We start from the raw sequence: 16,170 nt of genomic DNA, 5'->3' as shown, positions 1-16,170 counted from the left end.
CGTGCTCTGGTGTGTTTTGTGTGTTGAACAAGTCATCCAAACTGCTTCTCATTACCCTGTCGACACAATGAAGGAATTTCACTGCTTTTAAGAAACGAGCTTTTTGTGGCCCTTCTCCAGTCCCCGTTCCACTTGGATTGTACAATGCCTGGACTAAGCGCTGCCATACTTATCCATCCTAGGCAGTTTACAGCAGTTGTTTGATTGACTAGGAAAGTGAAGCAGAGATATATACAACATATGTCAATGAAAGTCTCATCAGTAGTGGAATTCACCTTGGTGTTTCTTTCTACAATATTTATGGGGTTTAGCCCTCACAGGCTTAAGAGACCGGATCTTGTTTGTCTGCCTGTGCTGCCATGAAGATAGGAACCCGAAGTGCATTCTGTTTCATAAGAAGAAACAGGTTAATATATGGTTTCTAACGAGACTTTGTTGATATAATAGCCCTCAGCTCACAGAAATATCACAGCTTGGCCACGGTGATCCTAGGCCCTGGGGGTCTTTGCTGGACAGCTTGTCTTGACTCAACAGAGACAGCAGCCTGACCTTTGAGCTGTCTTATCCAAGCATCCAAGATACTTGCGTGGACCTCCAGGGGAATCAGATGTGTCATTCCTGACTCAATGGTTAGGCTGTGGTAATGCCGGCTTGTTGCAATTTTATTAATCGCTGTGTTGTTATGGAGTTAAAAATCTTTCCTGTAGAAATCACATTGGTCCCATCCCCCTGGGGATGGCAGGGCAGGGTGGCCAAACAAGTCGGGTGCTCGTTTCTTGCCTTTCACTTAAATTCCTCTGACCCTTTTTTTTTCCTCCTGGCATTCTTGTCTTAAAGCCTCCTTTCTGCACTGCCTGGATGTAAACTGGAGGGAGAAGGAGCTGTCACCTTGTTCTCCTTGGTTGAACAATGAAGTGCTTGTGCTCTGATGTTATGTAATTGTTTCTCTCTGATTCTGTCATATTCCTGTTTCCATCCAGTTCCGTGCTCCTCTCTCCTGTTCACTCACATGTCTCCAGTCTTTTTTTTTTTGTACCTAGAATAGTCTCACTATTCCCCGTTTGCCTCCACGAGCCTGCTGTTTCCAGGAAATTATATAATGTTCAGTTGAGATGGAAATCTTCTGGAGGATGAAGAGAGTTTAATTACTCATTGGGTAGAGAAGCCAAGTCATTTCTTTATTCAGAGTTGTTGTCTCAAACTGATGTCAGTTCTGAAAGGAGTCAGGTCTTTTCTGTTTGGCTGGGGCTCTGTAGGCTGTCAGTGACCCGGACCTGAGGGATCACCCAGCCGGTACCAGTGGCCCTGCGGGGTAGCACTTTCCATGGCTCTCGAGGAAAAGGCGCCTTCAGTGAGGTCTTGGGGTGAACCAGCTCTTTCTGCACAGAGACCCACGTGCTTCCCCACTGCAGGGCTGGAACACCTGAGGCATCGCAGGTGGGCTTAGGGGGATGTGGCCTGGTTGGGACAGCTACAGTCCGCTGTCTGTGTCTCTAGTGGTGGCCCAAAGGCTGAGGAAGCTAGATTTTCCTGTGAAGGACAGTGAAGAGCCCAGCACCCCTGGGGCTGACAAGAACCACTTCCTGAGACCCAGAGACCCAGAGAGGACACTGGGAAGGTAAGTGCTGCAGACACTCCTGGCCTGAGGCCTTCCGTTGCCTGGGCCGAGGTGTGGGTAGAGGGCAGCCAGCGAGGCAGCGAAGCCAGATCTTTACCTCGCTCCCTGAGGGGACGGTCACGTTTTGAGGGCCACGGGAATGTATTTTTAAAGCCTGTTGCCCTGCTTCTTGTCCTTCCTTCTGGGAATGCTTTCTGAGGGGTGGGGTGGGCTTGCCAGCGCTCTGTCACTCGTGTGGCTCTGCCCCCACGCAGAGGACAGAGGTGGTTGGCTGAAGCGTTGCTGCTCCCACTCACCTCACAGAATGGACAGTTCTTATTTGCTACAGTTCCTCTCAGGTGGTCGCTTCCATTCAAGGAAGAAACCACTTCTGTCAATTTTACTGGGTAAGAGTCCAAATGTTTTACAGGCCCCACTTGACGCCCCTCTGGAGGAGGTATGCCAAAGTTCAAGTTCGGCAAAGTTGGTGCCGGCCACTGCCCTGGGGCTGTTTGTTAGGAGGGTGATTTATGACCTACAGATACGTTCAGAAGAGCAGCACAGAGGGTCTGGCGTGTGCTGATGTCAGGCTGCATTTAGTTTATTTGGAAGATAATGGTATTTTCGCACCCACTCCAGTGGGTTCGCTTGGTGAAGCTTCTAACGATGGGAATAAAGACACAGACCTACTAGAGAATGGAGTTGAGGATATGGGGAGGGGGAAGGGTAAGCTGGGACAAAGTGAGAGAGAGGCATGGACATACACACACTACCAAACGTAAAATAGATAGCCAGTGGGAAGCAGCCGCATAGCGCAGGGAGATCAGCTCGGTGCTTTGTGACCACCCAGAGGGGTGGGATAGGGAGGGTGGGAGGGAGGGAGACGCAAGAGGGAAGAGATATGGGAACATATGTCTATGTATAACTGATTCACTTTGTTATAAAGCAGAAACTAACACACCATTGTAAAGCAATTATACTCCAATAAAGATGTTTAAAAAAAAAGTTTGTCTTATAAATCTTTATGGCTTTTCCTTCATTTTCTGTGAACTGGGGCCATGCGAACCTTGTGCTATTGTCCCGGCCCTGAACTGTAGTCTTTCATCTCAGAATGTTCTCCCCTCCCTGCCGCGCTGTGCACTGTTCTCCCAGGGCCGGCAGCGCCCGGCTGTTCCTGCAGTGGCTGCCCCGCGGGAGGAAGTGCCGAGGTGACAGCGCTGCTTACAGCCTCAGCAGCCCTGGGCCCTTTCGTCCGTACCTCTGTTTCACTGAACTTGGCCTCAGAGAAGAGACCGTGGCCGAAAGAGTAGGCATAAGAGTCACAACTTTTTAGACCTAAGCCACAGACTTCCTTGGGAAGAAAGGAGTTATGTTTTCCTACACACTCAGGGTCAACTGGCCATGCCATTAAATGCACGGTTTGCCTTTGATCTGCAAGTGGAATAGTTGAGGCGACCCCTCTGTGGCAGACTTGCCAGGTCTGTAGGCAGCCCCTGATGGCCACAAACTGGGGAAACAGTATTAGCTGCTGTTCCTCGAGCCTCGAGCCTTGGTAACTGTGCAGGCATCTTGTCAGGCACCTGGCAAAACCTCACTGAATCCTCGCAGCAGTGTGGTAGGTGCTGGCAGCTCTGTTTCTCAGCTGGTCGAGAAACTCCCCCCAACCCTGTTGTGTCTACTTGGGCGTCTTTTCCGGCAACGGAGGCAAGAGGCACTGCTAGGCCTCTGAGGCTGCAGATCACTTAACCCAGAAAAATCCCCTGCCCCATGACTCAGGGAGCCTTCCCCGCGTTTGTTTCACTTAAGGAAAAGGACTCGAGGGTGAGATGAAAGGGAGTTGACTGTTGCCAGGCAGAGCCCTGCGTGTCAGGGGCCAGCAGCCAAGTGAGTGATCCAGGAAGTCATCCAACTGCAAACCAGAAATCGTTCTTAACCCCTCACTCACTCACTGTCCGTGGCCCATAGCAAATTCGCCCATCTGCCCCGACGGGGTCAGAGGGTCCCGAGAGCCCTGGGAACTGCCTCCAAAGTCCACTGGCCTCTGGGCCCCGCGGGAGCCATTCAACATCCCAGGGCTCTGGCCTGCCCCTTGGTCCAAGAGGGAATGACCCCAAGGGGTGAGAGCCAGTTCCTTTGACGAAGGGTGTCTACTTGGTTCCTCCCAGACTGGCCCTTGGTGTCTGCGGAGCCGTCTGTGCTCTGGATGTCGCCCGTGGCCCCCGCCTCGTGCAGGGAGCAGTGCGGCGGCCTCGTGCTCCCTGCCCACCCTGGGTCAGCTCGGCAGCTCCTTCCTGGTGGCGGACGGTGGCCTTCCCTCCGAGCCAGGCGGGACTGCCCTCGTGGACGGTCCGAGGGCTGCTCTCTGACGACAGAGCTGCTGACGGGCCTCTGTCAGGCGAGGGTTAACAGAGGATTTGTTTATTGAATCACGAAGTAGCTGTCACATGATTTTAATCAAAACACCATTTCCCTGACAACAGTGATGTCAGTCTTGTTATTGCAGGAAGGAGCAGCTGCGAGGGACAGTCAGGCTCCACGCTGAGCCCGGGTTCGGAGACTCAGATCGAGGGAAGCATCATAAATGACGCTTGCAGGCGCCGATGTGCCAATCTGCCTTCCTCTTCCTCTTCTCTCTGTCCTGACAGCCTGTCCCACACAGTCACTGGCCGGAGCCCGGCCCCCGTGCCCCCAGTCTCCACTGAGATTGCACCTTCTGCACTCCTTGCTCCTTTTACCCTTGTTTCTACTTCTGGTTTTTCCAGTTTTCCTTATTTTCCCGGAACTCAGTCATTTGGGCCCTTAGGATCTCTGGCCTCTGACTCCTGGCACCTGGCTCTCCTCTGTGTTCTAAACCAGCACCTACTGGTGAACCAGAAGTCCTGCTAGCCCGAGGTGGGGGACTGTCCTGCAGCACAGGGGTCTCGGCTCCCTTCGGAGCCAGCTTCCGGCGGACGGAGGGGCTGCTGTCCTGTCCTTTCTCTCCTGAGGGCAGGTTAGGGGAGCCTAGGGCTGCCTGAAGGTCTCCAGGGCGGTTCGAAGGAGCTTGGCTGTGGGTGCCTAAAGGCTAAGAGCTCCTTAAGGAAGGGCCAACCTCAGGGTTGCAGGATTAGTTCTCTTAAGCCCAGAAAGACTACAGGAGGCCTGTGTCCAATCCAGCTGAGGACTGACCACAGAGATCAGTGTCAGGGAGGTCGGCAGCGGACCGCTCCCAGGGCCAGTGGAGCAGTGTCCTCAGGCTCTGCCTTCTCTTGGCACCTTCTCCTCTCTAGGGGCTGGGGACCAAGCAGCTGTCTCTGCAGAGAAAGATACCCAGGCTCTCCAGCCCTTCTCTCTCCAGGAGCTTGGCCTTAAAAGTTGGGAGATGGATGAAAAAGGCCTCCTAGGTGGGACATGGATTCTCATGGATGTTCCTTCATCTGTGGTACCCACGGCTGGTGCTGCCCAGAACTCATCACTGAAAACGAAGAGTTTTCAGTGGGCAAAGTTCTTGGTTCTTAACCTGGAGCAGGTGCTCAGAATAGGGCATCCACCCTTAAGTCTGTGACGGGATTTTGTAGGCTTCAAGCAACGATTTTCTGTGTCCAGTGTTGGGATGCTCGAGTTAAATGAAAACAAGACAGGGAGAGGTGCGATACTGTGACAAGTCATTAAAGGGAGCTGGGGGGTCTTCTGAGTGCTTTCTTGTTAGAGGCCGTGTTAGGCCAGGCTGCGTCCGAACCTTGCAGTAGAGCTGTGGTTAACTCAGCTAGTCTATGTTCCCAAGTTACCGCTGGGATAACGGGCTTTTGCAATGATTTGCCCAGGTTAGCGGCAGGGCTGGGAGTGGTGCCAGGGGCCGAGGACTCAGCCAGAGGTTCTCTGCTGCCTCCCGGGCTGTCCCTGGCAGAGAATGGGTAGCATCCACCCTACCTGGAGGGCCCTTCTGGCCAGAGTGGTGCTCCAGGGGGGTGGGCCGGGGAAGCTAGGCTCTGTTCTCCCAAACTTGCTCCTGGCCAGGCCCTCGTTGCTCAGCCCTTTCGTCCCTGGGGCCCGCTCCAACTGCCTGGCTGCCCTTTGACCCTCTCTTGGCTGGCACAGGGACCCTGCTAAACATCTGGGCTTCTCTAGTGACCAGAGGGCAGTTCTAGTGGGCCCCAGACTGGAGTCGTTTCGGCTGTGAACTCGGGATCCCGCAGCGTGGCGCGCTCCTAGGAAAGGCCTTGGGGGCTTTCCCTCAGTTCAGTTGTGTTCCACCCCCCAACTCTGTGGGTGGCCCTGGCGTGGTGGTGATGCAGTCACTCCTGAGGTTCAGGGTTCCCAGTCAGGCCCCCTTTTGGTATCTCAGGTCCCATTCAGGGAGTGAAGAGAGAGATGGAGTCAGAAGCTCTCAAAGCCTGCCTGACAGGGAGAGCGACGGCTTCTCCCTCCGAGAGGCCAGATCCCCGATACCTCTTTCTTCTGGGCCCAGATTTTCTGAGCTCTCTGCCCAGCCAGCTCTTGGGGGCTCAGCTGCAGGGGGAGTCCACTTCCCATGGGCAGTGTCCTTTCTCATCCGGGTTCCTCACCTGGTGGCTCAGCCCTGCACCTGCTTCACCTCGGCTTCAGACCAGCTCTGAGTCAATGCGCTTGGGAAAGTCCCTTAGAAATTTATACAAAGGCAGCTATCAATGCTCCCTATCAATCAATGTATTTGCAACTATGGGTCCAGAGGAATTCAGCTGCACCAGCAGATTGGGACATCTATAGCAGGAAGGCTCCTTAGTCGAACGGCTGGAGGCACAGAGCAAGCTCTGCACTCTGCCTGACCTGGCTTTTGGGTTTGGCCTCAGTGATTTGCCAGTGATGGCTAGTGTCTGAGGTGAGGGTCCAACCCCTTCACTTCAGTCAAGACCCACATCTGTCTCCCAAGGGGACACTGTAAAGTATGGGCCACGGGCAATATTCCATCCCTCCAGAGCTCCTCTGCCTTGTCATTTCTTTTCTTTTTTAAAATTTAAAAATTTTTTATTGGAGTATAGTTGATTTACAATGTTGTGTTAGTTTCAGGTGTACATGCCTTATCATGTATTTGAAGTGACATCACTGGGACCAAAATGAGGGCAGAGTGGCTGTACCCTGTGCAGGTGACATTTATTTTGTAGCTATGTGGCACCCAGGATTTAGTGCACAAAGCCCAGAACTTCCTCCCATGGTGCCCTGGGGCTGCAGGCAGAGCAGGGGGCTCTCTTCCTACCTGGATCCACCCAGGGAGGGATGGGAACGCTCAGCAGGGAGGGCCCTACCAGAACGGTAACTCTGAAGAGCACGAGGGGTTGCAGGCCGAGCTGCTAATCTTGAGTCAGGGGTTAGAAACCCCTCTAACCCCGTGAATGGGCCTTAGGGGTCCCAGGAACCAACTCCTCCCCTGAAATTATCTGTCTAAAGTTGTACGTCTGCGTACGTATGTTTCCTAGGAAGAGGATCCAAAGCTTTCATCAGCATGTCGAAGGGATCTGTGAAACCTCAACTTAAGAACTAGTGGGGTGGAAAGGAGCAGACGGCCAACAACAGAACCTTGGGTGGGGCCCTGACTGGCGGCGGTGGAGCTGGGCTCTGGTGACTGCAGACACGGCATCACCTTGGAGGTGTCGGCACAGCTGACAAGCTCTAGACCCCAGCCCAGCTGGGCAGAGGCCCTGGATCTGGAGCTCAGGTCGCCCTGGTCCCTTGCACTGAGCCTTTGGCTCACGAAGGCCACAGACCGAAAGATGTTCTGCACAACGTGAAGGTCAAGGGCTTGACCGGCTGCTAAAGTTCTGGCCGGTCTCTGCAGGCAGGTCTGTTATTTTTGCCTGTACCCTGGACACGGGGGTTGTTTTTGGCAACACAAAATCAAAATGATGGAGAAACTTGGTGGGAAAGGGGAAAGTTTGTAAAACATCCTTACTGAAAGTGTTTCCTTTAAAGAAAGGAAAAAGCAATTGAAACGCAGTGTTACTGAAGTCTCGGTTGCAAACTCAGACGACAGCCATTCAGGGCAGGACTGAGCGCCTGAGGCAAGTGGAGCCGAGGCAGCAGGGCAAGTCAGTGGGGAGGGCTCCGCTCTCTTCCTGCCCTTGGCCGTCTCCCCCGGGTCTTCCACTCCCACCAGGGCCAGTGGATGGTCCCTCAGTTTGGACGCTGTCTCAGTTCTATAGCACGGGCTCAACTGGAATGGTCTGAGTGAAACCAAAGCCTAAACTTGCTGCCGGAAAGTAGGATTTTTTTTTTTGGCCGCACCACTCGGCCTGCGGGATCTTAGTTCCCCAACCAAGGATGGAGCCTGTGCCCCCTGCAGTGGAGGCGTGGAGTCTTAAGCACTGGACCGCCAGGGAAGTCCCCAGAAAGTAGGACTTAATAGTGCCCTTTCACTCAGGGTCTGGCACTAAAACAAGTCTCGAATGTATGAGAGTGCCCCAAATGCCTCAGCAAACGGATTCTCCAGCACCCGAGGGCACTGGGCTGACTCCTGTCTCTCGGAGGGGGACCGCAGTGTGTGCATGTGTGCGCGCGTGTGTGTGCACGCGCAGCGTTGAATGCTTTTGCACGGAAGATGTGCCATCGTAAGTGCCAGTGTTTGGCTGGGCCCCCATTCCCTCCCTTTGCCCTGCAGCTTGTCATAGGTGAGCCCGAGGCGCCTGCCCCCCCTCCTGCTGCTTCAGAGGTCCTTGCCCGGCTCCGTCTCTGAAAGTCCAGGAGCCCCAGGCAGCCCGGGCCTTGTCCGTGTGCAGAGTGCGGTTAGCCGTGCTTCCGTCAGGGTTCTCAGCAGCTACCGTGTCCTCCGGCGATTTCAGAGCAAGGTATTATTTACCCTGCTGACGTCAATGAGAACATATTATCCACTGTCCTTTTCTGCAGCCTGAAATGAGCACCAGAGCTCAGGGAACACAGCCACCTTCCATACTTTTCAAAATTCCACCCCAGGCCTGATGAGGGAAAGGCCCTGTCTCATCCACCTGACATTCATATCACCCAGGCTCTTAGAAAACAAGTTGTTTTTATTTTAATTCAAGAGGGTTGGAAACGTAAAAACAGTACATTTTCCTTGCAGAAAAGTACCCCATTTAAATTACGTTTGATACAAAGATCATTTATTAAACTGCATTTTAAAGCAATTTTCTAACATTGAGTGACAGGTTACATTTTGATTTTTTTCACATTGGAGCTATTATGGTTTGCACTCAAAATACCAAAGCTATTGAACTCACCATTTTCTTAGTAATTAAAAAAAAAAAAAGCACACAGAAAAAATAACTACAATTAGATTAATTTAATCAAAAGTAACTCTTTCACAAACCAAACATCCAGCAAAGACCACCCTCCTCCATTCAGAAATAAGCAAATAATCTTGCCCTTTCTACAAAGTGCAAATATCTCTGTATCAATTTTACTTCCTAAATTGCAATCCCCAAAGAGGAGCAAACCTCCTTTTCTCTCTGGTTCTTTTTCCTTCAGAGATTTTGGTGGAGGCAGATTTCTTTCGCCATCAGTAGTGGGACAGCATCACCACGTGTATTTCCTTGATTGAGCAAATCTTGCACAGATAGGCATCACACAGCCAGTGGCAAGTCCCTGTTATCTGTATTTGCTAATATAACATTATTCCAATCTGGGGTCATATTTTTCCAGGATGTTATTTTGTACTTCTATTTTTAAAGCTCCTCCCTAACCCACCCACTTTGCCTCTGAAGACAAAAGTATTCAAAGTATGTTATTTTTTTAACCCTAAAAGTACTTGATCAGCACTTCTACTTGATGGGCCTTAACTGTAAAGATACTTTATCCCCCTCCTCAGGACTGGGCTGAGTTCCTGATTCTTTTCTGAGCGGCACCCTTTCCTGGGGTTGAGTCTGTTGGTCTGCGATGGTGGGCCAAAGCAGTGCAATTTGGCCCCTTGGCAATCAAGAAAGGGTGTGTCCCGTCATATACTTTTTCAGGAGGTTACTATATTGTGTGAGGTGGAGAAATGAGACATCTGTGATGTGAACCTCAACTTCTGTAGTTAATGGGACGCTGGAAAGATGGCGATCTGCGGGGTCTGTGTCTCCCTTGGCCTTGTTCATGCAGGGCCACCTGGACAACTACAGTTGTTACCTGGAGGGCAACACTTCCCCCAAAGCCAGGCGGCTGTCAAGTGGGAGTAAGGTTTCGGGGACAATGTCACATTCACCCAGTGCTTAACCAAGGTGGGGGCTTTGTTTATACAGCTGTTTGCTCATGAGAAGAGTCAGCTGCTACCCAGGAGGGAAGAGCGTGGATTGAGAAGCCAGAGCACCCAAAAGCCCGTCCCGCCTCCTCCGCTCACGAGCTCTGTGGCTTGGACAAGTCACATAGCCTTCCCAGAGCTTTGGTTTCCCCAGCCGTAAAAAGTGAGGCCTATTTGCTCAACTACCTTCATAGTACTGTTGTGAGCATTAGAAAAGATTACTCGTGAAAGTGCCTGGTAAAGTAATGTACAGACAGAAGCTACTGCTCCTTTTGGACAGACAAGCTGAGCGCTTGGGCAGGAACCATCAAACCTATCGCTGGCTGTGGGTTGTGCTGCTGCCTATCTCTCAATCTCCACAACAGCAGGTGCCCCGTTCTGCCAAATGCGTTGAAATCTGCCCAGATGTGGACAAGATGGTGGTATAGCTAGGGCGGCTGCGAGTCTTCTGTAATCAGCCAGGCTACCTTCACGGGGGAAAATGGTGAAACAAAGATGTGAGGGGCACTGTGAGACCAGGGACTCGGGGTCCAAGAGGGGCTGTGGAAGGCCAGCCTGAGGTCACCTCGTGCCTTCCAGGGGCTGCAGGCTGACAGACACAAAGAGCTCTGTAATTAGTCTCCTCCCTGGGACCACACGCCAGGGAGGACCAAACCAGCGAACGTGTCAGAAGGGATACATACATTTGCTATCATTTGTTTTGTCCAGCTTAGAAAGAGAGGCAGATGCTACTGCTCTTGTCCTCCACACGTCACTCTGAAGGTAAGTTCTGGAAAAATTTCCAGAAGCAACAAAACGATCAAAGATCCCTGCCTATACAATGACTCCAACTTACTACCTGTTCTCCAGTTTTTACCTTTGATGTCTGGGCACAAAGAGACTGAGCGGCTCGGTGGCTTCCGAGAAGACAGTTGAGGCAGTCCAGTTTAGGGGTACATATGCAGCCAAGGTGAGCCCCGGCACAGGGGTTCTGCAACTGTTCACTGGGACCAGTGTCGTCCAATGACCCTACGAATTGTCTCAAAGGAGGACGAACGTGAAAAATTATCTAGAGTGAGATTTTCCTTAAGCCAACAGGGAGCTTAAGCGTAACTGCTGATATAGGCTTTTAAATGTAATCCAGGGCTAGAAATCCTGACCCCAACACAGAAGCCAGTATTTACCTGGGGCCTGACCACAGCTGGGAGGACCCTGCAAAGGAAACCATTCATTTCCTCAGGTCCACGTGTGTGAACCGCCTGCACCTGAGCAGGGGCTGTTCTGACCACCGTGCACCTGGACCCCCGACCAGCCAGAGGGGAGGCTGCCGCTTCTCACCTTTCTTTAGTTTCTGGTTGGCCAGCCAGTCACTCTTGGGCTGTGAACACACCCTTCTTTGCAACTCTAACAATTAGGTAGAACTCATTTCTCTGAGAAGCCCCCTTTCGGGCAGAGAGGAAGAGGCCAGTGCCACCGCGAGTCCCTTCTGCAGAGGCCTGTCGTCGGCTGGGGGCGACACTCACACCAGGCGGTCCCCTCCCTCCCCATAAGGGCACAGGCCCCCCACTACTCTGAGGTGAGGGTTGCCTTTGCTCCTGATCACGGGCTCCTGCAGTCCTGCCTGACTGACTCGGGACACCGCTTCAACGCTCTGAGGAAAAAGCGACTCTGACTTTCTCTTTCCTCGGAGGCAAAGTTGGATGCAGAAAGGCAGGAGTCCTAGAGTGCCATCTCCCAGTCCTCCTTGGTGGGCCCCAGATGCTTCCCCTTACGTGCAGATTGGAGGGTCCTCCTCTGTGTTCCCAGGGCAGCAAGAGGGCGGGGCAGAGGCGGCAGGGGACAGTCAGCGCAGCTCACCAGTTTCAAGTGGAACATCCACCCTCTCTGCTGCGCTGACGTGCTGTTTGCCTTACAGGGACCAGCATATCAGCGGCATGTAAATACTAGAGACACACTCGCCCAACTGGAAATTGCAGAGCTAGTGCATTTTCCCCAAAGCAGAGACTAATACCCCTGGATTTAAAAAAAAAAAAAAAAAAAAGCATAAACAAAAAATAGAGTACCACACATATTGCACTTTTTGCTGAATGAAATTTTTACCTCACGTTCATCTCACCAAAGTCTCTTCAGAGGAGCCTGGTTTACAAGATAATAAAGCTAATGGTTATTATACAGTAGTGTACACACTGCTAATGTGAAACAGACTGGAAAGAAAGTCATTATTTCAAAGTACCTCTAGTACTAAGCCTTCGTAGTGTTACTTTAGTATCGGTGAAGAGAAAACTGCTTGGAGGCTCACATAGGTCACTCACTAGTCGGGGGACAGAGCAACGGCGATGGTCAGACGGGCTGGGAAAACACCTGACTGACGGACGGCACCAGTCTCCTCTCGCCAGCTTACGTTTCAGCAAATACAGATTGTTATGGAATTTATTGATTTCTGCTTGAAATAAATGAGAAAAGCAAACAGGAGCTTACAACATAGTCCAGCAGGATGGGTCATGCTATTCACCCCGCTGTCGTCGGTCTGAACAGACCCGCCACGGCTGGGTGCTCCCCAGTGTCTACCTCTGGGGCCTCGACCCTCCTGGGGCCTCTCCCGCCTCATCTGTCAGCCCAGTCGTCCTCCCGTAGCTCCCGGCTTTCCTGGGCTCAGTGGCTCATGGCCCTGTGGGGGGCAGGCATCTATGCCGATCTGTGACTCTGCCATTCCGGGGACTCTGAAATGAGCGGCCCCCGTTTTCAATCTGGAAGGCATTTTAATTTCATAAATATTATAGCGCTTCTGTAGAACATTTTGGGAAAACATCCTTCTGTCTAAACAAATCAAGCTCTGTTTTATAACTGCCTTATTTTGCAAAGACTTAAAACAGGTTAGAGATCTTAATGAAAGGATCTCTTAAATGAAATGATGGTGTCTGTTTCACGAAATCATCAATCTTAAGCATGAGGAGGAATAAACAATCCGTAGAAGGAACCTAATTCCTTCTTCCTGGGTTTTCACTGCGTGCTGTCAAATCACAAAAATGCGTCCTCCACACCACCCTCCCTTGCTCACACCCAGAGGCCAACCCCAAGCAGAGGGCCTCTGTGGAGCGTCCTGGCACCAAGAGGAGCCAGGACAGAACTCCTAGACCTTCCATGTTTCTCCCCACCTGCGTGGACACGTACTACAAAGAGGAAAGGCAACTTAAAGGTGTTTTCTAGATGCAGCATCAGTGTAGTATCTCTCTTCTTTGTGCTTTAAGGAAGATGCTTTGTGCTTAACGCATTCATCTGCTGATAGGACAAGCCATTCTAAAGGACAGAAACGATAGTCTTTGTAAATAACACTGAATTTGTAACACTTGGATGTTACTGTCCAAATGACAGATTACTCCTTACTTCTAAGTATACAGTCAACTAGCCGTAGCATCTTTTTTACTTATTCTGATGATTGGATCGTAAGGGTTAATAATATACACTGTGTTTGGCAGATGATCTGCTTTAATGGTTAACACCTCTGTGGTCTTTTGAATATTGCTGTAATACTTGAACATTTCATTGCAAGTCAAAACTCTAAGGAAATTAAGGATGTGATTCCCACATGGTGGAAAACAAACTCTGAAGTGACTTTGGATTTAGCATCGACATAAATGGAAAACTGTTGGTTTCTACAGAAAAGAAATCATTAAAGCATGATCTGGGGGGAAAAAGGCACAGCACTACCACTTCACATGGGAGATAAAAGTTCATTTTTCTCATCCTTAAAATTTCTAAGCCCTATATGAAACTGTCCAAATATACAAAGCTCAATAAACGACTAGCAACATCTAGTGTAAAGTCAAAGTAGTTATTACATTTTAAAAGAGACGCTAATTCCTCTAAAGACCAACTGCCCCAAACCAGAAGTCTCCACAGAAGACTGTGCAGGAAGCGCCCGTCTTCCCCGGCCCAGGGCTGCTGTTCTTGACGGTTTCTTGAGTTTCCTGCCCCTGGTCTCCACTGCGGTGCATCTCTTGGTTCCACAGGCGACATCTTTGGAGCTCTGAGGACACTGTGACCCAGGGCACCTTCTGAAGAGGTGTGTCACCTATTCTCAGATGGAGGTGACTGCCAGTCTCAGGGGTCAGTACCCGCTGTTTCTCAGTGGGCCCTGAAACAAAGCTCACGCTCTTACCGCTTGGCAGTGATCTCGGGGACAACTTGCATCAGCAGCTTAGAACTTATGATTCACTGACAAAGTACAACTTTCTTTTATTTCCTGTGCATCAAATTTCATTATGTATTCTTGATTTCCCTTTAAGGAACATGCTGTTGCTTGGTTTCAGTGAGAAATGTATTGCCTTTTTTTTGCCTATACGTAACAGCACACATTTTTTCCTGCTTTCACCAAGGTTTCCCTCGATAATGAACTGATGTAGTTCTGTGTAAAACCTAGGTCTGGATGTCTTCCTCTTATAAAACTTTTGTTGGTGGCTCTGATGAGAGCTTGCTCCACTTGACCTAAGGGCATGAGCTGCAGCCTACAACTATGTTCCAGCACTTGCCACAGAAACCCGTGGTGGGACGGAGCCATGAGGAAGCAACATCCACCCGGCCAGGCCCTCTGATTCCAGTTGGGTGACTTGACTTTTTCCCCATCAGGGAGAGGGGGGGAAAATAAGTTTTAAATTGAAAAGGCTGGAATAAAAATAGAAATACACACTCTCTTCACCTGACCCGCCTCACTTCCCGCGCTGAGGTTAATTTACCAGGACGTAGCCACTGTGCTGTGGGTCCACGGCTTCCAGCATTTCACAATCAAAGAGTCCAGGGAACTCCGAGAGCGCTAGAGGGTCATAGCTGGAGGGGGCCTCCTGCAGTCCTGAGCTCCTGGGACAGCCCGGCGCCGCCAGGCCGCTCTGCTGGGCTCCATCCAGGGAGTACTGACAGGGACCGGGGCGGTCTGGCTCGGGGGAGCCCGCGCCTGGCAGCTCGCAAGTCTGATAGGAGAACTGTAAGGGTGCCCGGGCGGCCCCTGAGTGCTGCGGTGGCGGTGGCGGTGGCGGGGGAGCAGCCCGGGGACCTGGCGAGGTGGACAGCGGCTGCAGCCCCATCTCCCGGTACTGGCTGAGGAAAGGGCTGTACTGCATTTGCTCCGAGGCAGGCTCCAGGACGGGGCTCAGGGGCTGGGTCAGGCTGAAGGGCGGTGGCTGCTGGGATGGCGGCGGTGTCTCCTGGTGGGGAAGGGGCTGTGGGTACGAGCTCTCTGCTATCTGCATCTGATTAAAATATGCCTGCAGCTGAGACTGTTTCTGGAGGAAGAGCCGCTTCTGTTGGAGTCTAAGTTGGCAATACCAAAAGAAAGAATTTTAAATCTTCTTCAGTGACGGCAATTTTAATGTAAATCCAGTATCAGTCATTAGTGTCCGTCCTCCCACTTCTCTCTTTCCCACGGCAGGAGAAAAAAAAAAAAAGTGGGGGTAGGAACCAGTCATGTTTGGTTTCTTAAACCCAATCTTATTTTTTGTCCCCCAATTCTGGCTGATCCCTCAGTGCTCAAGTGAACATGAATTCCTTTTCTCTAAGACTCTTTTTTCCTCCCTATGAAACAAGAGGCTGATTTCCCATCTGGAGTGTTTTGAAGCGGGGTTGACACCTTGGTCTCTGTGGGTGTCTGTAGGTTGATGGATTAGGGTAGTTCTACCTTGGCCAAGGTGTTTCTACTAGTGAGGCCTGGGGGCACGGGATTACTACAAGGGAGGATGGAAGCCTTCTCTCCAGTATAACCCACTTAAGCTGCAGTAGCTCACTGGATCCTGAAAGCTTAGGTCTATTCATAGCCCAAAGGGGAAACACTAGGAGAAAAAGAAAACAAAGCACGCTTAAGGCTGCTACTCCCTGACAGGCTTATAGTCCATGGACAGTGGAATATCCATGTTAGCATACTGAAACCTGTTTTCCTGGTAGAGGCAAATACTAGGGGAAAGGACAACATACCTAGCTTGTCTGCCACAAAACCACCATCTCTCACCTGTGTTCTTGCAGCTGCTGTTCAAGGCTCCGTGGTGGTTCTTTACAATAAAGCTGACAGGTGTTCTGGGCTTTTGACAGAAGGCTGGGCTTCTGGAAGAGCAGAAAAATACAAGCGTGACATGTTGTCATCTAGGACGCAGTCATTAGACTGTACTTCTGCCTGGAGGACGAAGCCAAGTGAGTCCTCCAGAATCTGTGCAGGATGCAGGGACTGACACTTGCTCGTTGAGACCCTGGGAGAACCTGTGGCCCAGCAGCATTGGGTCAGCAGGCCTGGGCTGTCTCAGCTCTAACCTGCTTCACTTTTCTGTCTCTAAAAGTCCTCTAGGACCGGGAGGTTCATGGAGACTAAAAACAATGAGAAAAGTGGAGTTAGATCTATAGCAAAGGCCAC

General features: G+C 51.2%; 1 protein-coding gene across 7 annotated transcripts in view; it reads right to left on the bottom strand.

Annotated features, from left to right (window-relative positions):
• Positions 1–11,436: 11,436 nt before the first annotated feature.
• SIK2 (salt inducible kinase 2) overlaps positions 11,437–16,170 on the bottom strand; it is a 129,022-nt gene continuing 124,288 nt past the window's right edge. For 4 of the 7 annotated variants that reach the window (XM_089915527.1, XM_089915526.1, XM_022561598.3 and 1 more), the window contains 2 exons: positions 15,775–15,866; positions 11,437–15,083 (listed from right to left, as the gene is read on the bottom strand). In XM_089915527.1, coding sequence (XP_089771653.1) covers positions 14,504–15,083; positions 15,775–15,866 — 672 coding nt within the window. In that variant the 3' untranslated portion in view covers positions 11,437–14,503. Of the gene's footprint in view, positions 15,188–15,774; positions 15,867–16,170 lie in introns of all 7 variants that reach the window. The other 3 variants (XR_016393927.1, XM_089915528.1, XM_022561600.2) reach the window with 3 other exon arrangements.

Source organism: Delphinapterus leucas, chromosome 7 (genome assembly GCF_059928025.1).
Source record: "Delphinapterus leucas isolate spDelLeu-1000000601 "Yukka" chromosome 7, BTC_Dleu_Yukka2, whole genome shotgun sequence".
NCBI lineage: Eukaryota > Metazoa > Chordata > Mammalia > Artiodactyla > Monodontidae > Delphinapterus > Delphinapterus leucas.
The sequence above is the reverse complement of the archived record's forward strand: the minus strand, read 5'-3'. Positions and strand labels throughout refer to the sequence as shown.